Raw genomic sequence first — 21,372 nt, 5'->3', positions numbered from 1 at the left:
TCCACCCCCCCCCCCCCTCCTCCTCCACCCTCCTCCACCTCACTGCTGCTGTTTAGCTTAGCCTGGAAAAAAAAAAAACAACAACCACCCGACGCTCTCCCTGACGGACAGTCAGAGGAAATCCTCCCGGTATCCGAGCCGTGTTTCCCCCCCTCCTCCTCCACCTCCTCCTCCTCCTCTAGTTGACGAAGAAACGGCACACGTTACCCCCAAAACGGCGAGCAACGGCCGTCCATGTCGCCACTCAGCAAGCTGGCACGACGGTAACTGTCGGCGGACGTAAATAGAGGCGGCTAATAACCACCACCACCACCACCACCACCCACCCGCGGCTCGACCGGATGATCACGACTCCGTTTCTGTTAAATCACAAACCCAACGCAGGATTTTTTTTTTTTTTTCCCTTCTTCTTCTTCTTCTTGTCAGATTGACGTGTGAGCGTCCAATCAGAGAGCTCGGTAAAGCAGCCAATAGAAAACAAGTACGAGATTAAAAAAAAAAAAAAAAAAAAGAAGCTCCGGTGACTTTTCTTTACAACAAAAGTAAATACTGTGAAAAGGAACCGACGTAAAAAAAAAAAGAAGTAAATATTAAAATACATACTCTGTATCTGTAGATTATGATATATCTTCAATGTAGAGATGTAAAGGTGCCTATGACGGCCTTGGTTATATCACTCCCTGCAGGGTGAAAGGAGCATTACTGGATTGTGTATCCACACGTTTCTTTGCCTCACTGAAAACCATTTATGAGTCATGATTAAGTAAATGCAGACCTCGGTATTTAAACAGAAAGTTTATTCAGCCATCCCAATAACTTAACAAGTTCCCACAATGCCCCAGAGCTGAATTTGTGTCCAAAAGTGACCTGACAGCACACAAACATAAGGGAAATACCAACATTGCACCACATACCAAAACTGATAAAACATGAGGGGGGGGGGAGAGAGAGAATAGCAACCGTCAATAATATATGGCCACATTCATATTAAAGCTTTTAGTTGGAATCAGTTCTGACCAAGTTACACAGTTTGACAAAATGGAAGAATAAAATCAAAAAAAAGCTGTGCTTTTGGTCTCTTTCAGTGGGTTAGGTGTAAATGTTTGTCATAAATATATAAACTTAAACTTATGACAAAAATCTCACATTTCAACGGTGATGTCCTCGAGCTTTGCAAGGGGCTGACCTGAATTGTCACATTCATTGATGGTGTGCACAGTAAAACTAAATGTACAGGTAAACATGAAAACAGCTCCATGATACTCAGGTACTTCATGTTTCAGCCATGCCTGAGTGTAGGAGCTAAATTTACACTCAGATGTTGTTTTCTGATCAGAGAAAGAATGACCCACGTGGTTCCAGGCCGAAGCAACAATACCTGGTGGAAGTGCAACCGGTCGGTGTGACCTACATGGGCACAGGAAGCACTGATGTAGGCTATAATGTGTAGTGAAACATCTTAAAAAGAAATCTGGCATGTTTAGAATTGTTTTCTCACGCGTTGCAAAATGATGAAAAGCTAGCATTTGACAGTGGTATAAAAAAAACAACAGAACCAATAATGTTACGTACAAACATTAGAGGTGGTCTAAATCTTCTTTTTGAACATAAACCGAGTGGTCAGTGAGGGAATAAAACATCAAATTACAACTACAACTCAAAGTTACTAGGATTATCTTATATTCAAGCAATATTTTGCAACACAACATGAATTTCACAACAGCGCTGTATAAAACCAAAAGGACAGTGTTAGCTCCACAAGATAAATATGTTTTACATGTTAGACAGCAAAGGCAGAACTACATATAACACTGTAAGGAAACCAGAGAGAGATTTTAGAAGTTGGTGCACTTAAAAGTGTTGGCATTTTGCCATTTAACCCCCCCCCCCCCCAAAAAAAAAAAAAAAAGAAAAGAAAAAAAAGGTCATTTTCAAATATAAGAATATTTGTTATTTCTTTGTTGGCTCACACAGGTGTAATAAAGGACCCTGTAAGTATATCATTATTATTGTCCTTGATGTGGTCAAGTTGAACGTTTCTTACACGCCAATGTGTATAAGAGCATATACAAACAAAATACCAAAACCTTCTTTTAAGGAATTGGGTCTGTATTCACTTGAGAGAGACACACAACAGCATCTCTAACTTCAATCCTTCAAACCAAATACCAACTACTGAACAAAAGTTTCAAGCTAATATTAGATTAGAGGATGGCTTACTCTGTATAAAATACCCTTTTCTAATAACTCATCTAAAATGACAAAGCTAATAAAAGCAAACAATATTTACTCTTTCTCACTTAACACAGTGAGGTTTAATAACAAAGAAAAATGCAACAGATTTCTCATGACCAAATACAACTGTTGTGGGGATCAATCTTTGCATGGGGACTGTGGTTTTAGAGACCCAGTGCTCTGCAGGACATATGCCTGCAGCACCCTTACATCATGTGTACATTTAGTCCCAATATCACTCTTGGGCTGAAAATGGAACAGATCAGAGAGAGCGGTTGTGAGATGTTGGGGCATAAAAGGACACAAATAAAATAAGAACACATTTAGAAATTATTAGAAAATATTCAAATTATTAATGGTTTGCTTTTACTGTGCGACCAGTGCTTGAACTGCCTCGTATACAGATAGCTACAAGCAGCACAATCAAGTTTTCCTTCGTTGTTTTTTTCCTTTCTTTTACCCCTCAAAAACATTTGAAACACTTTTTCTCCAGACTAATCTCCATAAAGTTTCCAAGAACAGCAGTGCTGAATGAGGATTACGTGTCAGATTGTACGACCTGGCAGTTTGATATGATCAGATTTCCGAGCAGCACTGCTGTTCTTACCCACTCTATGCACACGAGTCCAGGAACAAATAAAGAAATGAATGAGTAAGATCCCAGAGCTCAGAGACTGTTATGATCCGACACGTGTTGTGGTGGTCTTTTTGTCGGAGAAGAAGCTTCTCAGCAGGACCACCTGGCTGATGCTGACCACCAGAAGGATAATGGCTTCTCCAATGGACCAGAACGCAACCCGGGTGTTGAGGTCCTCAGCCCGACTGCGTCCCTGGGCCTCACGGAGGCGGAAGTGTGTCTGGTAGTCGATGACGGACTTCAATGCCTCATGGATGGACACGCAGGCTGATTCCATCTGGAAAGGGTGAACAAAGGGAACCCACGACCGATGTTAGATCTTTGGAATATGTCTGAAATGATCCACCAAGGCAGTTTTACCTTTGATTTACAAACTAGAGAGGACTTTGGAGCAAAGAACTCCCAAATAGATCAAATCTTTCAAAAACACAGTTCAGCTTGTGGCTGTATTTTTTCTGACTACATATTCATCTGGCAGTTGTTGCACTGTGGAAAAAAAACAAAAGTATGTGATCCTGGTTTTCTGCATTGATTGGTCATATAATGTATTCTGATCTCCATTTATGTCCCAAATATAGATATGTACTTGAGCTATTAACACGCAAATAATCAGAATCTTTTATGTTTTTATTAAACACACCCATTAAAGATTTATAGTGCTGGTGGAAAAAGTAAGTGAACTCTTGGATCTAATAATTGGCTGAACCTTATTTTGGCACGAACATCAAACAAATGTTTGCGACAACATTGGAAAAGACTGGAGGAATTTTGGCCCATTCGTTGTTTTAGATCTGATTTGGCTCTAACATTTTTAGGATATCTGGTGTGAATGGCTTTCTTACGGTTATTCAGCAGCATTTCTATTGGATTAAGGTCTAGTTTTTACTAGACCACTCCATCAATTTTCTTTGTTTGCTGTCTTTCTTTAGTAGATGTACTTCAACATTTAGGGTCATTATCTGACTGGCAAACATCCACCCTGTCATTGTCCTGTAAGGTACCATAGATAGGAATGCGTTTTACCCCCTTCATGATATTGAGCTGTCCAGGCATAAGAGGGGCCCCAAATCATAATGCTCGCTCCACTGGATTTCATTTTAGGGATGATAGTCCATGTGGGTATTCACTGCTCTTATTATGCCTGTTCTTCAAAAAACAATTCAGCCTCAGCCTCATCAGTCAACTAAACAGCTCTCAGTCGTCGTGGAACTTGTTTTTGGCTCCCTCCATAGTGTAACCAGGGAAACTTTGCTCCATGCAGCCACATATCATAACTTGCTTGTGGTGGATTCATGAACAGAGATGGCAAACAGTGATCATCTTGGATGATCGTGTCAGTAGCCCGATTCTAAAGAGAGGTGTCACAGAGAGAAATTATCTCCATGTACAGACAAAGTTAGACTGTGGGCTGATAAATATCAAAACTCTTTGAGATTCCTGTCTAACCCTTTCCAGCTAAGTAGAAAAGTTTTTAATGTAAAACAGCACAGTGTCTTTATTGAACGGCATGGTTCACATTAGCGAATGCTTCTTGCAATTAGAAAGTTCAAAATGTTAGGATTGTTTTTTAAAATAGCACGAACACACAACACCGGTCTTGTTTAATTAATTGGACTACAGGATCTGTGCGCAATTAGTGAAAATAGATTATAAGCCTAACTTTGATGAAGATCTGACTATATTTTAAAAACAACTTTAGACGTAACATTTTCTTTCTGGTCAACACCACTGAGAGAGATGTGGAAAAATCTGTGCTCTCATTCTACACCACATCTTCTGGAAAATTAAGTCTTTATTAGATAATAAAAAAAAGAAAAAGTTTTGGGTTTATGTCACTGTTACCCAATGTGTTGCAGTCTCTAACACACAAACATACAGCTTACCTGAGTGAGAGCAGTGACTCTGTTCTCATTGGGGAATAGCGGAGGGTCATCGCCGACCTGGAAGTCGAAGTAAACTGTCTTGTGCGTGAAGGTGGAGAACTCGTTGCTGAAGCAGAACTTGAAGGTGCCGTTCTTGGCTGCTGTGAAGGTAAAGCTGTCATATTGTTTCTTCATCTCCTTGTAGAGTGTAGTGCCGTCTGGGTCCTCCAGACGACAGTCCACATCATAATGGCCACCGGTCACGACCTGGACAACCACAGGAGTGAGGGACAATTCATTCAGCAACATAATGACAGATTTGAATTTATTCTTAGTTTTTCAGGCTTTATACATTGTGTCAAGATAAAAAAAAAAAAAAAATTTTAAAAAGTAACCGTGACCACTGTGATGTGAGCAGAGGGCGCAAGTCCCATCTTGTGTTGCAATCAGGAAATTGGCAACAGAGACAGCATTGAAGAAATGAGCGTGCAGAGACGTTTGGGTTTCAAGAAAAGCAGAACTTCACTGTCCAAGGCCGAATAAGGTGCATCGAATCTTAAGGGAAAATATTCGGGTCAAACGACCTAAACTTTGGCGCGGTGGCCCTTTGGTTCTCTAACATGATACATTGCCCTCACACAGCATGTTAAAATGCATTGCTCTTCATCACCCATACTTGCTGGATTAGGCTCCCTGCAACTTCTTTCTGGTCCCAAAAAAGTTGGACACAAACTCTGATGTGCGCTCTCTGCTCAAGTTAAAGGTATATGGAGAAATCGCAGATGAGCTTGGACCAGGGGTAAAGAATTTTTTTTTAAAAGTGACATAACTTGGAGTACTTACTCACAAAAATTATAGCTTCCCCCTGCACTGCACACTGTTTACGTGCAACACATTTCTGGTCCACCTTCATAACAACTGTATGTCACAGGACAATTTAGGCACATTATATGAACACCATATTTAACAATATATATAACTTATTATACGAGAGGACAATAGAAAGCCTGTCACTACCTAGTTTCAATTAAGACAGATCTAATTCAAGTTAAATACACAAATATATTTCGGGTAGATGTGGGTGTTACGGAACGAGCTTAAGCTCCTGTACGCTGAAACTTTACAAATGTTATTGTGTTTATTATAGAAAAACAATCACCATGTATTTGTCAGTCAGCTCACTGCGGTTATAACGCTGTTCGTAGCACCGTGGTGTTGATCTTTGAAGCTTGATACTGGCTTCAAGAAGAGCCCGTTCACGTTTTAGAGGGTGCAAACTTCTCATTTGGACTATTTGCACAGGCCGGGCAGCTGAGTTCAGAGTCGAAGGGAGATGCAAAACACACCTGAAACTCCAGCGTACACTTGGTGCCGATGATGATGTCCTCGTAGAAACACTGCTTGGCGTTGTCTGGCAGCTCGAAAGTTAGCTCGGAGCCGAGCACCAACCAAAAGAGCAGCTGGGCCCACAGCACCCGCAACAGCACCCGAAACGACCCGGACATCCTGAAGACCAACAGCCAACACCTTCAAAGGAAAACCTACGGACATAAACATTAAAACAACTTAAATCAAGAACCGGCGCTGACAGGCAGGCAGACAGACAGACAGACAGACAGCGACCACGCAAACCGGAGCGTTGATATTAGCGACGAGTTGTTAGCATCGAGCTAACTGGCTAGCGAGCAAGCTGGCCTTTTATATTTCAGAGACAAAAAGCAGCTTGGGATTTGTCACATTTTCTTCTGATTTGTGTGTTGGTTTATTATTGGCGCATTTGCGGTCATTGAACTTCCAGTAAATTAAACGTTAACATTTCTTAATTCATTATTTTGTCTCACCAAAATTACCTACTCACCCCAAAGTCCTCACCCGGATGTGACTGGCGCTGCGTCACGTATCACAAGCGCGCCACGGCATTGGCTGTCATTCGGGAAAGCCCGCCTCCTGCGGTGTGCCATTGGTCAAAAAAAATGAAGACGAGGAGCGTTCGTGAGATCACGTGGGCCACGTCCAAGTTCTATGAGAACTAAGCACTCTTCCTCTTTATGCAGAACTCCAACGTGGCTTGGATTTTACAGGCTGTTTTGACTGCATCTAGTAGTTACGTTGTGTTTACAGTTTACACACGACCTTAAATATTCCTAAAAGACAGGTATAATGAAAAAGACATAAAATGGTTTAAGTTGTGACTGTAGCAGAAGTCCATAAATAAATGCATAATAAATCAAATATGACAAGCTTTCTTGGCAGTTCCCAATATTGAGTTTTTACAAGATTTAGGACATCTTGGAAAGTAATGTGATCAAAATTGAGATTATTGTAGTCATGTGAAAGATTGTGTCTCGGTGCATTTTCTATTTCTGACGAAGTCTGTTTGGAATTAAAGTGATGATGGCAGCAAAATATTGTGTATTATGTGTAACATAAGTGTAACACAAAGGGGTTACTGTGGACGGCTGAGAAAAGTGCCTTACGGGAGCAGAGATGAAAGAACTGCAGTGGACCCATTACGTGGTGGGATGTGTTGTCCCTGACAACCACAATTTTCTATTTCATCTCCTCTAACAGATACCCTGGAATGAGCCGGCTGTCCTGGTGTATTGTAGCTGTATTCTGTCTGTTTGTAACTGAGATGCCACGAGACCAGCAGACCACTGCATAGAAGATGGTTGTCGTCGCCGCCACCACAGAGTCACTGAACATATGGCTTCCCACAGACTCCACAGTCGTCCTGAGTAGATGAGGTCCCTTCCTGTTGTTGAGTTGAGATTAGTCACGGGAGGAAAACTATATCAAGTCTCACTGTTATATTCGAGGTTTCTTTGTCCTTGAAAGTAAGTTGAGAATAACCTTCTTCTGTAAACTTGAGGTCAGCTGTCTTCAAACCAGCATCTGTTTGCAATTAGCCACATTTCCCATGGCCTAACAGTCATGGTAGTTGGTACCAGGTCGGGAGCTCATTCAGTGGTGAAATTCTGATCTTTTTCTTGATTAAAAGTAACAATACAGCAATATAAAAACACTCCATTACATGTAAAAGTCTCACATGCTAACCTAAATGTACATGAGTATGCTGTTAATAGCAAAAGGTTCAGAAATCGTGCCGGTTTGCTCCCTCTTGCTGACATATTATTATAAATGACAGCATTAGATTACTAATATACTGTTATAGCTGCTATAGATGGAGCTAGTTTGAACTGCTTTATATCCAATTTTATATATATAAGGCAGTAGATAAATTAGGGGTCGTCAGATTTTTTTTTTGTAAGGAGAAAGAAGAAAAGTTCTAATACACCATTTTCTCCCCCGTTTTTTGGACTTGATGATTTTTGGTGAGATACATTCATTGAAATAAAGTCATGTGAGAAGTTTAGAGAGGAAAAAAAAACACGATTTGATGGAGCTGCTAACAACATCTGAAATGTGATGCAAGTCTACACACTGCGTTGTGTAAGACGTCAAGTAATAAAACCTGGTTTAATCTTTAACGATGTGTTGTATTTTAAAAACTTGTTAAATTATCAATTGTGTCAAATCTTCCTCTTAAAAGTTACCAAAACTGTCAAAAACCTGTAGGGCCAAGGGGAGTGAAAGTAGGCAATAAGATTGGCCTACCCTCTTAAATGCAGCAAGAAAAAAAAAAAGGAAATACTCAAGTTACTAAGTACAGTACTTAAAGTTAATGTACTCCGTTACTCTTCACTGCTGCAGTTTTATGTTATTCTCGTAACACTTCCGATGCACGATGCGCGCTGAGAGCGTCCTCATGACAGTTGTGAACACGCGACTGACCCCGAAACAAAGTCTCGCGTGAACTAGCAATACGAGATTACAGCACAGGGAGGGCTGCATGGAGAGCTAGGGAGACAAAACAAAAGCCACACATTTCAACAGGCGCTGGTCGCTGTTTATTTTTTATTTTTTTTGTAAACCAAAACTAATTTCATTCATTATTCGTATCGATTAACGGCAATATTCTAAAAGTTTTCCACTATGCCGAGCAGCACGTCTTTGCTGGAGGCCGATGAGGGAGAGTCCGAGGTCCCACCGCCGCTAGTGCACGCTTTCGCCGGTATGGGCCTCGAGGAGCACCACGGCGCCCAGAGCCAGACCCCCGAACAAGCAGATGAGACCGTCTCCTTTCATCACCACCAGCTCCTCCCGGTTTCCCATTTCAACCTCCTCGGTACGGTCCTCGACTTGAAGCCCCTGCCGATGCATCGGCCGCAATCCGGAGACGAAGTGATCAAAACGGCAGCGCCCGAGGACGAAGAGCCAGAAGTTGTAGCCGCCGATCCCTCGGGCTGCACCGGCGGCTCGTCGCTAGCGCAGGCCCAACGCCATCAACACCCTCCACCCGGGCCGGGCGGCTCCGTGATGCCGCCCGGGATGGAGCACGTCGAGACGGTGCTGTTGTACAACGGAGACGAGCGGGAGGATACCGTGGTGGTCGGCGGCGGCGGCAGCGCCGCCCTGCCACCGGCTGGCAGCATGGCGATGCTCCCGTCCGGCGTGTACGGAGAGCAGGGCTACGAGGCCGAGCCTTCGCTGTTGAGTCGGCGGAAGAGCGTCAACACCACCGAGTGTGTCGCCGTGCCGAGCTCCGAGCACGTCGCGGAGATCGTGGGGAGGCAGGGTGAGTCGTGACGGGGACCAAACTCTGGTACTTTACGAGGTTTAAAGTCTACAAAATTAACGTGGAAACAAGCTCAAATAAAGAGTGTGTGTGTGTGTGTGTGTGTACATTTAGTTAATAAAATAACTACATAATCTTTGAAATTAAACAAGATGATTAGGATTAATCTAATTTGTTGTTTATTTAACAGCGCGTCTGAAGTTGTGTCGGCTAACTAGTAACTTCTCGGTGTCACCATTACGAGTCTGTAACCGGTCGCGCTATTTTACGCAAATACTTTGGGCATTTAAGTAAATTATTTGTGTCGCGCAGGACGGTCGGTTTGATTTTGTTTAATTGCAATTTGTTGTGATTAAACCCAACTACCGTTGCGCTTATTCAGCCCCGGCGTTTGACGGGCGCTTGAAAGCGGCTAACCCTAGCGCTCCTAACTGGGTCAACACCACCGTCGTCCAACAGCCTCCAAAAAAAACAAAAAGTTTACATCACAAGTTGCATCAAGCAGCTTGGAAAACTCTCTGCTTTAACATTTTTTTATTTTTTTAGATCCCTATTAGCGACGTTAAGTCGCGCCTGTCCTCCGCAGACTCGGTTTCGTCTCGCAGGAGGACATAAGAGGACAGTTTGTTGGTCACCATTGCTTTGCCACATCAGCTGCAGGTTCTGGTCAGCACCCCAAACACACACCACCGAAGGAGTTATCGTTTCATCTCAACGCTGCTCTGGTTTTTCTTTGGTACTTCCACAGTGGGCCTTTTTAAAAAAAAAATATATATATATATGTGGTCTTTTCCATCAACTTTACCTCGATCAGTGGCGGGGTTGGGAGAGTGTTATTATGTTTGTGTGTGTGTGTGTGTGAGAGACCAGTTGGGGGAGGGTGCACAGGCTGCAGTGTTGACGACGACAACAACAGGAAATGGCTCTGGTAATGATGTCGGGACTCTCAACCGCAGCTAAAAGGAATATTTAATGTATCGGCCGTGCCACTTTAAAATGGCATTAATGACTGGAAACTTACGTCGCACGCGTCGTGATCTTTTTACGAGTTCAATTTGGAGATACCAGAGTTGCAAGTTCGTAATGTAACGCGGTAAATCTCAAAACTAATCCAACTTTCCTCTGTATTCCCTGTGTTTTTTTTTAATTATTTTTTTTTACTTGCCCCGCCCCCCTCCCTCCCTTCCCCGGCAGGCTGTAAGATTAAGGCACTCCGAGCCAAGACCAACACCTACATTAAGACGCCAGTGAGGGGCGAGCAGCCCGTCTTTGTCGTGACTGGGCGCAAAGAAGACGTGGCCATGGCTAAGAGGGAGATCCTGTCCGCTGCCGAGCACTTCTCTCTCATCAGAGCCTCTCGAAACAAGACGGGCCCTCTGTCCACCGTCACCGGTCTGGGGACCCCCACTCTGCCCGGACAGACGACCATTCAGGTCAGCAGGCGTATAACCGTGAGCCATATTGTTATTCAGTGACACTCTCGTACAGCGAGTCCCGATTACAGGAGGTTGTCTCGATGGCTGGCCGTAGGACGAAGCACATTTGATTTGCGGTCATTTTAAATTACATTCAGTCACGTCAAGTTGTTATTTCAACCCCTACAGGTGCGGGTACCGTATCGTGTGGTGGGGTTGGTCGTGGGTCCCAAAGGTGGGTCTTTAATTCTTTCTATATTCAGATGACTATTGTGTGTGCCAATCGCTGGATGTTTTGTAAAGAGAGGTCATAAAATATCACCCTCACCTTTTTTTTTTTTTTTGGACTGGGATTTGAACACAAGCTTGTACGATAGCACACACACACACACACACACACACACACACACACACACACACACACACACACACACACACACACACACACACACACACACACACACACACACACACACACACACACACACACACCAACGAAGCCAAATTGAAAAGTAAACACTTCCCCATCCGATTGATTAAAAGTCTGGTAAAATCAGGCTCGTAATACACGGTGATAGTAACAACCTTTTGTTTCTTTCTGAGCGTAGAAATGAAATTGTGATTTGTCTAATGGATGCCCCGGCGCGTCTTTAGTTTCTTACGGCTCCTGGGATCGTCTTGATATTCCCAGCTCGACTCCAGAAGGTTAAATTTTGCTCTCGCCGAGTCTTTAACCTCTTGCCCTGTCGACATTACCACCTCGGTGTCAGGGAGGCCTGGGGCTGATTTGTAAATTGAACTGCAGCGGTTCTCAAGCGTGTGCCATTACACTGCAGAGGATGAGGTAACGGGTCAAAAATAACAAAGACTTAGAAAACAGTGAAAAAAACAATACTACACACAAAGAAGGAAGGTGTATCGTGGAATTTCGACATTCGGTGTTTACGAGCATCAACTCAGAAGTTTTCTGTTGCTTTCACGTCGATTGTGGCACATTTATGTCCTGAACGCACCTCGGTAAAGCATCCAGTCTTTTTCATACGTGTAGCGTTGACATTTTGAAAAGGTTTCTACAGCAGACTTTGGGAGCTCCCAGGGTTGTGGTTAGGTGGGGTGCACTTTGGCCAGTGAGTCACCAGAAGAGCCTACAGTTCAGTGCTGTTATTACTGCGCAGCTGCGCTTCCTCCAGTTTCAAAGTCAGATCTTACTATTACAAAGAAACAAAGTGTAATTACTGAAAATGTTTAATGCCGCAGTCGTGCCTTGTGCAGTCTTTGTAGTCTTTGCTTGTCCAGCTGCAATCAATGAAGATCTGTTAATGTTTTTTTTTTTTTTTTTTTTACCCCTGATTGTTTTCATGTAAATTCATTCAGCACTGTTACATAATTATTATTTTCTTTCTTCCATTTTTTTTTTTTTTTTTTTTTAAGCTCTACAGTGTGATATGAACTTTTTATTTTTTATTTTTGAAGTACAAGAGCTGGTCCGATTTATATCTTTCAGGGGCAACCATCAAACGCATTCAGCAACAGACCCACACCTACATCGTGACGCCGAGTCGCGACAAGGAGCCCGTGTTCGAGGTCACGGGGATGCCGGAGAACGTGGACCGGGCGAGGGAGGAGATCGAGGCCCACATCGCCATGCGCACCGGGACCTGCGGGGGCGTCGAGGCCCCGGGTGCGGACAACAACGACTTTCAATTCAACGGGACAGACGTCAGCTTTGAGACCTCCGCCGCGTCAGTCGGGCTGGGGGAGGCTGCGTGGCGCGGCGCGTCGTCGCCGGGCGGCGGCAGCTTGCTGCCGATGGGCATCAACGCCGCCCAGCGAGCCAGCAGCAATACCAACAGTGGTGTCAGGATGTCTTCCACCTACCGCAACGACAGCTCCAGTTCCCTGGGCAGCGGCTCCAGCTCGGCTGATTCCTTCTACAGCGGCGGGAACGGCAACCGAGTGGCGGATTTAAGCCCGACCTGTCCGTTCAACGCCAACGCCAACAACAACAACAACAGCAGCAACGGCGGCGGTACGAGTTTCTGGTTTGGTGAGAGCCTTCTTCCCGTGGGGTCTGAGGAGCTGGTCAGCCTCGGCGGCGGAGGCGCCTCCTCAGGATTTGACCCGTTAACCATTTCCACTGCCCACGCCTCGCAGCCTCCCGCGCAGCCACAAATCTGGAGCCCCTTTGTGGACCACCAGCCCCTCCAGGCCTTCGATGCTCTCCAGTCTCAGGTAGGTGAAATCCAGTGGGAGCAAACAGCTTATTGCCTCCTGCGCAGACATTTTAAAGGACCGTTCTGCAGTTTAAAAAAAAGAAGATTTTTTTAAAAAGTTTTTGCCTTTTTATCATTTTACTCTAGATGACATGCATCAGGAGTTTGGTATGCAAATTGAAGTATAAATATATATTGGGTGTATCGGCAAATCGTTAGAATAATTAGCGCATTATGTCTTATTACGGTAAATTTAATACCTCGACTGGGATGCATGCAGAGATCGAGTAGCAGGTGGCGATCAACATATTTCCATTTGAACAAATATTTAGTTTTTTTTTTTTTTGGCAGTCTGTTTTTGTACATACTTCTAACCTCTCCCTTTGCGAAGAGAAAAAGGCAGAAAATCTGTACAATGACACCAATAGTCCTGAAGATCCTTGATTTAAGGAACATTTGTTCTGAGTTTTAAACGGGAAGTTTTAAGACGCCATATTTTTACGGTCGTCGTTATATAATGGCTTGTCATTGATGTACCCAGACCAGTCAGCCCGGGACGCCCCGGCTCTCTCCAACTTTCCCCGGGACAGAAGCCCTGGAGCATCCTCAGGCCCAGCGTGTTCACCGAGGGCCTTTTGGCTCGGCCGGGACCCTCGACGCCCACAGGTTCCCCTCCTACAGCTCGGCCTTCTCATCTTCCAGTGAGAGCACCGCCTCCTCCTCCTCCTCTCCTCCTGAATCCTCCCTCTCCTTTCGACCGGCGCTGGGATCTGCAGGGAGAGGCCAGGAGATATGCATCCACTGTATGGATAACCAGGTGATCGCTGCCTTGGTTCCTTGCGGCCATAACCTCTTCTGTCTAGATTGTGCCACCCAGATATGCCAGGGTCCGGAGGCCGTGTGCCCTGTGTGCCTGTCCCCGGCCACGCAGGCCATTCAGCTCCGCAATATGTGATTTTTTTTTTTTTTAATTTATTTTTTTTAATCCATTTACCTTGATGGCTGATGAGGGATCAGCCTCCCCGACACTTCTGGCTCATAACGTGTTTGGGGAACTTACAAAACTGGCCCCGATTCAGTGTCCAGGTGTGTCCTCACCTCACCTTTGTCCAAGTGTTTGGTTCACAAAGGTGAGGAAGAGTAGGTGAATGAGGAATGATCTGTATTCAGGGCATGGGTAAGGGTGATCAGCCCATTCTTGTGCCTGCGTTTGTGAAGTCTTCTTCCTTGATTGATTGATTGATCAATGGGGAGGGTCAAAAGCCCTCTATGTAGCATTGGGTGGGTTGGGCTATATCTATATAGATATATATCTATATAGATATACATACAGTTAGATATATATCTTTACAGATATATATCTATATACATAAAAAATATACATATATATATATATATACACATATATATATATATAGATATATATTTTTTGCTCATCATGATTTTGATTTACGTTTTCTTCTACTTGAAACATTTAGTTTCCGCCTACCTGTAACACTGGTTAACAAAGATGTTGTCCCATTTAGAAAGAAAATACAGGTTTTTTTTTTGTTTTTTTTTGTGGTATTTTTGCTGAATCAAATTATGTTTTTAAAATTTAGTTTTTTTGTTCACATGGTCATGTAACACGGTACCGAGGAAAGGGGAAGCCCCCTCTGCGTTGTCAAGAGTACTGGGGGGAGGGGGGGGTTCCCGAGGGCAAATACAGGCAAAAATCGTACACGCGTACGTTTTAGAAGCAATTTTCGAGTTTGTAAGCGTTAACACGGCCGTACAGTATGAACCGTACGGCATTTTAGTTTGTGGGACAAAAATGAGTTTCAATTTTGCTGCCCCGCGTGATTTTAATTTGATCCTTAAATGTGCATTGAATTCTGTTAGAAACATTTAAGTCGGCTTTTGGGTGAACGTTTTTTTTTTTTTTTTTGTGTCTACATCTCAAAAGTTTGTATGCATTTTTTTATTTTTTTTTTATTTTGCTGCTACAGTTTTTGTTGTTGTTGTTGTTTTTTTTTTTTTTTTGAATGTGTTGAACTATGGCCCAACTCCCTTTGCCTCTCAATTATTGTGCTCACGGGAGGAAAAAACAAAACGAAGAGGCGAGCACGTTTACATGATAATGGGGTTCCCTCCCTCCCCCCAGGTTTTTTTTTTTTTTAAACCGGGCAGGTCAAACCTGCAACTGCAAAAGTCGTCAACACTCCCCCCCCCCCAACCAACGGCAACGTCTCGTTGCCCCGGGCGTCCTTCATCTCCCGAAGACCGGGGACCGACACCGGCGGGCAGCATCCTTCGGCGCCGCGGCAACGAAAAAGGATGCTGCCCGCGGTGTCGGGCTTTCCGTTTACCCTTCAAATCTTTTCAACTGTTTACGGTAAAACTCGTGCCTAATTCCGTTTCGAGTTAACAAAAGAAAAAAAACAACAGAAAAAAAACAAAACTGCGGTCTTTAAACGAACTCGTGGCCTTTTTTTTTTGTTTGTTTGTTTTTTTTGTTGTTGTTTGTTTTGGAAAGCCTATCGTTAACTGACAACACTATCTACAGATCTACACGTTGGGCTCGAAAGAACACCAGCTGACGGACCGGAGTCTTAATGTTATTTGTCCAAGGTCAGCCTCTTAAATGCGTCTCGGTGGAACAAATATTATATCGCAAAGATGCTTTCTTTCGCTTCCTATTTTTTTTATTTTTGCCTTTCTGAAGTGTTTAGTACCTATTGCTTTATCATTTCAGAACCAAACACTTTCATTTAGTTCACTTCTTTTTTTCCCCCCACATTTGTCCCTTTCTCTTCTTTTAATTTTGCCTTTTCGTTTATATCTCTATAACATCCTTGTGTGTGTGTGTGTGTGTGTGTGTGTGTGTGTGTGTGTGTGTGTGTGTGTGTGTGTGTGTGTGTGTGTGTGTGTGTGTGTGTGTGTGTGTGTGTGTGTGGGGACCGTGTGGTGGGTTTTTCAGCTGGAAAAGATATGCTGCAGCTTGTACTTTGGGTAACATTCCTCCTCCCCTGTGTTACAGTCGCTTTTGTAGATGGTGCAAGTAGAACGACTTGCTCTTACTTCAGCTTCACCCGGGGAGCCAAAAAGAGCTGAAACGTTCTGAAACTATGAAGACGGCTGTGATCTGGAACAAATCCCGGTCCTGCGTGGACGGACCGCAGATTTTTTTTTTTTTTTTTTTTTTTTTTTTTAAGCCGTCTCTCCACAATATCCTTTTCCTTTCGTTTGAACGTTGACTCACTCGGACCAGCTCCGCCCGGTCGGCCGCACTCGTCGCGACTCGTCGGCGAGCGGGTCACCCGAGGATAATTCCGTCGGGGGTGTCAAATTGAGATGAAGGCCGCCCGTTCGCTTTGTTTCTGTAAACCCCCCCGTACCTTGTCTGCCAGGCCTATGCAAAAAAAAAAAAAAAACCCACATAAACTAGTTTGGAAAGCGCTCGATAAATTCAACCCCACGCGAGAGCTCAAAACAGACTCGGGCTTAAACTCGTCGAAAGACGCGTGTCCCCTCTTGTCCCCCCCCCCCCCCCCCCCGCTGCCTTCATTACCTTCTTTCATTTGCATTGACGAGACGTCTCCATGGTACCGCGCTCTGCTCCCTCGTTTGCCGTCGTCCCGTGCACTACTAAGCGCAGCCATCTCCGCGTTATTACACTATCGACTTGTCGGGACAAGCGCATTATGATTCTTTTTCCTTTTTTTTTTTTTTTTTTGGCTCCTTTCGGCGTGTGCGTCCGTCCCGTCGTCCTCCTGAAAAGTAAAGAAAAGGTACAAATTGGTGGAAATCATCTCAGATCTTTTAGCTTTAAACGCCAGCGTCTCTCGACTTTTTACAGGACTTGAACGAGCGGATTGGACATTTTGAAGGGGAAGCAGCCGGGGTGGTTTCGTCTTGGACCGTGCTTACACTATGTAAAGGTCGATGTTGTTGCTTTGTTGTGTGGACATTGGACTGCAGTCCCTCTAGCATTCCAGCTGTAAACGGTATCGTCGCTTAGCTCCGTTTCTTAAAAACATGGGTCTTTTTCGTGGAGCTTTTCTTGAGGAAATGGAACCAAACGAGTCCCAAAAGTGCAAAAACAACAACAAAAACAAAAACACCCCTCACCTGCTCCTGTCCCTTTGGGTCTTCTATCCGTCCCATTCTTTTACTTCTCTCAGCTCTACGAAGGGTCGATCTCTACTTGCTCTCTTTCTCTCCCTTAGGGAATGCAATACACTGTCGACCCTCAGTTTATGGACATTTTTTTTTTGTGTATGTATTATATAATATTACTGTTAATGACTGATGAATATACAGAACTTATTTTTTATTTTGTTACATTTCATATATACATAAATATATCTATATTAAAAAGTTTACAATAAGATTTTAAATTTTTTTTAAATTTTGTTTTTTTTGTTGTTGTTTTTTTTTTAAACTTTTCTCTGAATGAAGAGTTGGAAAACCAGAAATATTGCAGGAGAGTGTCAGTGCTATCTGCTTGTAGTCTAGTAATTAGTTTACAGTATTGATGATAATAGTATTGATAGCTGCCGTTAAAACCTAGTGGAAAAATGGAATGTGCATCACGAGCATGTCTTCATAATTTACCGCCAATGTAAAACGTCACACTGCAACTGTAAAAAGGCCAAGGATTCAAGCTGCCTGTCATGTCTGTACACCACCAAATTAAGAACGGTATACTATTCAAATGTATCTTAGATTATCTATATATAAATACATATATTGTTAAGCTGTACCAACAGTTCAAAGTATTTGCTAATTTTACTACACTTTTGTTATGTATATGTAGGGGGAGTCTTAAGGCATATAAATTCTTCAAATTGAGTCAGGAGTTTAAAAGCAGACTATATTTTATAACGGCCTTTTAAGTTATTGCGGCCAAAGCACTGATATTATATATTTGCTGTAAAGAGAATTTAAGAGTTTTATTTTTCTGATATTAAAGTTACTTAATAAAGACGGTTTCATTTAAAGCCACGTCCGACCACTGTCGTTCATTTACGTTTACAGGTACCTTTTAATGCTTCCCGCTTCCAACTCGTTTCCCTTATTCAGCAGGATCCGTTTCAGGACGTCAGGAACTTCAGGCTCATTTCTGAAGCGTTACGGTGCCCGTTTCAACAGATTTGCACCGAGATGAGATTTTTTTTTTTTTTTTCTCCTCCATTTCAATGCGTACCGCTTATTAAAAACGACGAGCGTTAACGTAACTCGATGCGCCCGTGTCGGTGTCAAAAGCGGCGAATTTCTCCCTCGTGGACACATCCGGCTTTGTTGAGCGAATAAACGGGACACCAGATAGAGAATATCAGGCCGTGTTTAATTATAGACTCTCACATAAGAAATACAGGCAAAATTTATATCTGCAATCTGTCATAGTAGTCAACATCAACTCATCTGAGCTGTCTTTTGGCTCCTATAAGAACTGCAAGTAATATAAAAAAAAAAACCAACATCTGTCCACCTTAAAGCACAATAGAATATAACAAGACTTTCTTCTCCAGACAAAATAAAGAAATTCAGCGTAAATTGTTTTCAGTAACAAGATGATGCGAAAATATTCCTGCCCTTCTATCGGCTGAATGCAAACTTTCAAAACAACACAAATCAGAGGGAGATAATTAAAGATGGGGCGAGAAGAAGAGCAAAGCGATGAAGGGAGATTAAGATTCATGCAAACATTGACATGCGTTTCAAAAAACGAGGTTATTTACATGGATTAAAAAGAAAAACAGATCAAGAAAAAAAAAAAAAAGACAGCAAATCAGATCCACCAGAAGAACCGCTAAAGATGTGTGGAAATGCCTACAGAGTGAATACAAGAGTTTAAAAAAAAGATGTCTTAGTGTTAAGTGTGTTTTCAATACAGATGCATCACGATGCTTCCGCTGCTCACAATCCTACATTCACTATAAACCAGCCTATTCACTCCCTTATTCATATCGCAGGACAACCACCTCAAATTAATGGTTACTGAATTAAATCAAGAAAGAAAAAAAGAAAGAAGTAAAGTGCTAAAAATATACAAATCGCTTACTAAAAGTAACAAAAATACAACCAAGAAAATATATCAATATTGCTGGGAACTGTCTTAAATTCTCTTTTCTTTGTCGGTAAACTATACACGAGACCTGGATCGAGTACTACACAAGTGGGCTGCAAGTCATACGATATTTAAGGACAATGATTCTCAACTAGTGTGGAGCTCGGGGATAAAAAAAAAAAAAAAAAAAAAAAAAAAAAATCTACAAAACGGAAAAAGAGTACACAGAAACAGAACCGCCTTTGAAATCGAGTTTAAGAAACCATTCACGCATCTTGGGGAAAAGTCCTGCTGCTGCTGACTGGACTTCTTGCTGTCAAGATCACACGCCACTTATTTATTATTATCTGAGCACTTTGGTTTGCCAAAACACTGATAAACCCTGTTCTTTGTACTGTGATTAAAGATCAACTGTTTGCCTCTCCTTTGCTTTCTTGCTTTAATCTTACTGGACCAAAACGCATCCGAGCTCTTTTCTTTTTTTCGTTTTGTTTTGTTCTTTTTCTCCCGAGCGTGAAAATGAGAAAAGGCGAAGGAGTTGACAAAAGGCGTACGAGTCATCCTTTGTGGCAGCATTAAGGAGGGCGTTTTCCAAAACAGGACCCGTACCTGAAGCGGACGGGAGGCGACCACGGTGCCGAGTGAGTAACGATGACTGATCACTTGCGGCCTTGTGTGTGTGTGTGTGTGCGTGTGTGCGTGTGTGTGCTGCAACTGCCAAGCAGCAACCAACCGTGACATCACGGAAACCTGACTACCGCAGGCCCGTCAATCAAACAGATACGCCTTCAAACGTCTTCTTGAGGCCTAGTGTCTGATTAATGATCGTTTTTACTGGCCTTCTACCAGAAAACTAATAAGAAGAAACGCCTTTAGCGAACGGCATCATAACGACTTTTAGAAAAGATGTAATAACTTTGTATTTAATGAGAAGTTGAACCGGAGTCAGTGGAGCCAGAGGCTTTTTGGAGCGGACCCCTGGCGGCCCTCGGTGGTATTGCGCAGCCACGCTTGCGTGTCTTTCTTACTTCCTTTACACGCAGACCACAGTCCGGTCTTTCTACATCGAGTTTCTCAGCGATTGAATGTTCGAGGTCTGACGGCAAAAGAGTTGTAAACGAAAAGAAGTCGCGTGTGTTTTGTTTACTCTAGTTCACAGATACACAGACAGGGGAAAAAGGCAGCCCTTCGGCTGTCGGGTTATCGCCGTGACATAATTGGAGCCCACACTGGGTTTTTGCAAACATTATATAGTGCACATGTGATCACAGATTTTGTTCCCTGTCTATTTTATCTGAGAACTTTGCGTGTTAAATGCATCGCGCACAGGCCGTGGCTGCTTTAACCTGTTGACATTGGCACCAAAATGAAAATCCAAGATGTTCTGCGAGTGCCCCGCACGCACACGCACACGCACACACACACACACACACACACACACACACACACACACACACACACACACACGAAGGCAGTGTGTCCCGGGCCTTAAATGAGCATCTGGTCAGAACTTTTTTTTTTTGAGTAAGAAATGATGTAATCAAAGTAAATCAGTAAGGAAATATATTGTATCATCAATGGATAGTTGAACTTTGAACCAAAAAAAAAAACCAACCAGCGTTGAGCGTAGCTACGACATGTAGGGGACCGTTCAAAGCATCAACCAGGTGCTCGTTGCTCCACATCTTTTTAAGGGGGAAGACAAAGATCTATCATTGGGACACCCGTCAGGCACTGCAACTATCTTTTAAAAGTCCAAACCCGTAGTTCGACTATACCTGACCGAGAAAAGTCCGGAGACCCGTCTCAGGTCGGAGGTTGAGAGTCGGCTTTAACTTGGTAGGTGTCGTTCCGTTCCGTGACATCCGCGGAAGGTTGTACGTGACTAGTGTGACCTGATCCAGCCGAGCGGTCCCCAACTTCCGTTTCAGAGGCAGAAAGGCAGCGACCAGCACGGTGTCGAGAAGCGATACCCGCGGTTCAGAGTCGCTGCTTCTCCCGTCAGCCCGACCCGACAGCTGACTGCGCTCGCTCGTCATTCCAGGTGGAAAGCAGTCTGTGACAGCTCGAGTGAAAACCGACCGAATAGAAAAAGCCAGCAGTCCTCTGGTGCCCCGACAACTCGATCCGTCTGTCAGTAGCCGGTGGTGGTTGCGTCGGTGTAAATTCCAGTTTCGTGGGACCTGCAGGTCACCAATGTTTTATAATTGTAGTTGTTCTCTGATGTCGCGTCGTTCACCGTTCCAGTCATCACGAACCGAAGCCATCTATCAAAAACACACCCGTCTCTAATAAATGGCTTTGGCTCATTTTAGTGTG

The 21,372-nt window shown here is 43.4% G+C and overlaps 2 protein-coding genes across 2 annotated transcripts; one reads left to right on the top strand and one right to left on the bottom strand.

The window, feature by feature from the left end:
* Nucleotides 1-776: 776 nt before the first annotated feature.
* tmed7 (transmembrane p24 trafficking protein 7) lies at nt 777-6,672 on the bottom strand. Its single transcript, XM_069699484.1, has 4 exons — nt 6,593-6,672; nt 6,081-6,275; nt 4,756-5,001; nt 777-3,149 (listed from the first exon to the last, which is right to left on the bottom strand). The coding sequence occupies exons 2-4, from the start codon at nt 6,237-6,239 to the stop codon at nt 2,913-2,915; spliced, it is 642 nt and encodes a 213-aa protein (XP_069555585.1). The 5' UTR covers nt 6,240-6,275; nt 6,593-6,672; the 3' UTR covers nt 777-2,912.
* Nucleotides 6,673-8,611: 1,939 nt separating this feature from the next.
* LOC138621424 (RNA-binding protein MEX3B-like) lies at nt 8,612-14,331 on the top strand. Its single transcript, XM_069699473.1, has 5 exons — nt 8,612-9,373; nt 10,568-10,806; nt 10,978-11,023; nt 12,293-13,020; nt 13,543-14,331. Exons 1-5 carry the CDS (start codon nt 8,731-8,733, stop codon nt 13,954-13,956), a joined length of 2,070 nt encoding a protein of 689 aa, XP_069555574.1. The 5' UTR covers nt 8,612-8,730; the 3' UTR covers nt 13,957-14,331.
* Nucleotides 14,332-21,372: the final 7,041 nt, after the last annotated feature.

This window comes from Brachyistius frenatus, unplaced genomic scaffold (genome assembly GCF_029030835.1).
Source record: "Brachyistius frenatus isolate BFR_SWC_R1_liver_20210118 unplaced genomic scaffold, ASM2903083v1 Contig_30, whole genome shotgun sequence".
NCBI classification, from domain to species: domain Eukaryota; kingdom Metazoa; phylum Chordata; class Actinopteri; family Embiotocidae; genus Brachyistius; species Brachyistius frenatus.
Note: the sequence above shows the minus strand (reverse complement) of the source record. Positions and strands in the feature narration are given on the sequence as shown.

What these genes read in the sequence shown, in the direction of transcription:
- tmed7 (XM_069699484.1), bottom strand. Translation starts at nt 6,239, where the DNA reads ATGTCCGGGTCGTTTCGGGTGCTGTTGCGGGTGCTGTGGGCCCAGCTG. An exon ending in AGTGTACGCTGGAGTTTCAG is followed by an intron (nt 5,002 to 6,080) that starts GTGTGTTTTGCA and finishes GTGGTTGTCCAG; the next exon opens with GTCGTGACCGGTGGCCATTA. An exon ending in GAGTCACTGCTCTCACTCAG is followed by an intron (nt 3,150 to 4,755) that starts GTAAGCTGTATG and finishes CACCCTTTCCAG; the next exon opens with ATGGAATCAGCCTGCGTGTC.
- LOC138621424 (XM_069699473.1), top strand. Translation starts at nt 8,731, where the DNA reads ATGCCGAGCAGCACGTCTTTGCTGGAGGCCGATGAGGGAGAGTCCGAG. An exon ending in GTTGGTCGTGGGTCCCAAAG is followed by an intron (nt 11,024 to 12,292) that starts GTGGGTCTTTAA and finishes TATATCTTTCAG; the next exon opens with GGGCAACCATCAAACGCATT. An exon ending in TCGATGCTCTCCAGTCTCAG is followed by an intron (nt 13,021 to 13,542) that starts GTAGGTGAAATC and finishes TGATGTACCCAG; the next exon opens with ACCAGTCAGCCCGGGACGCC.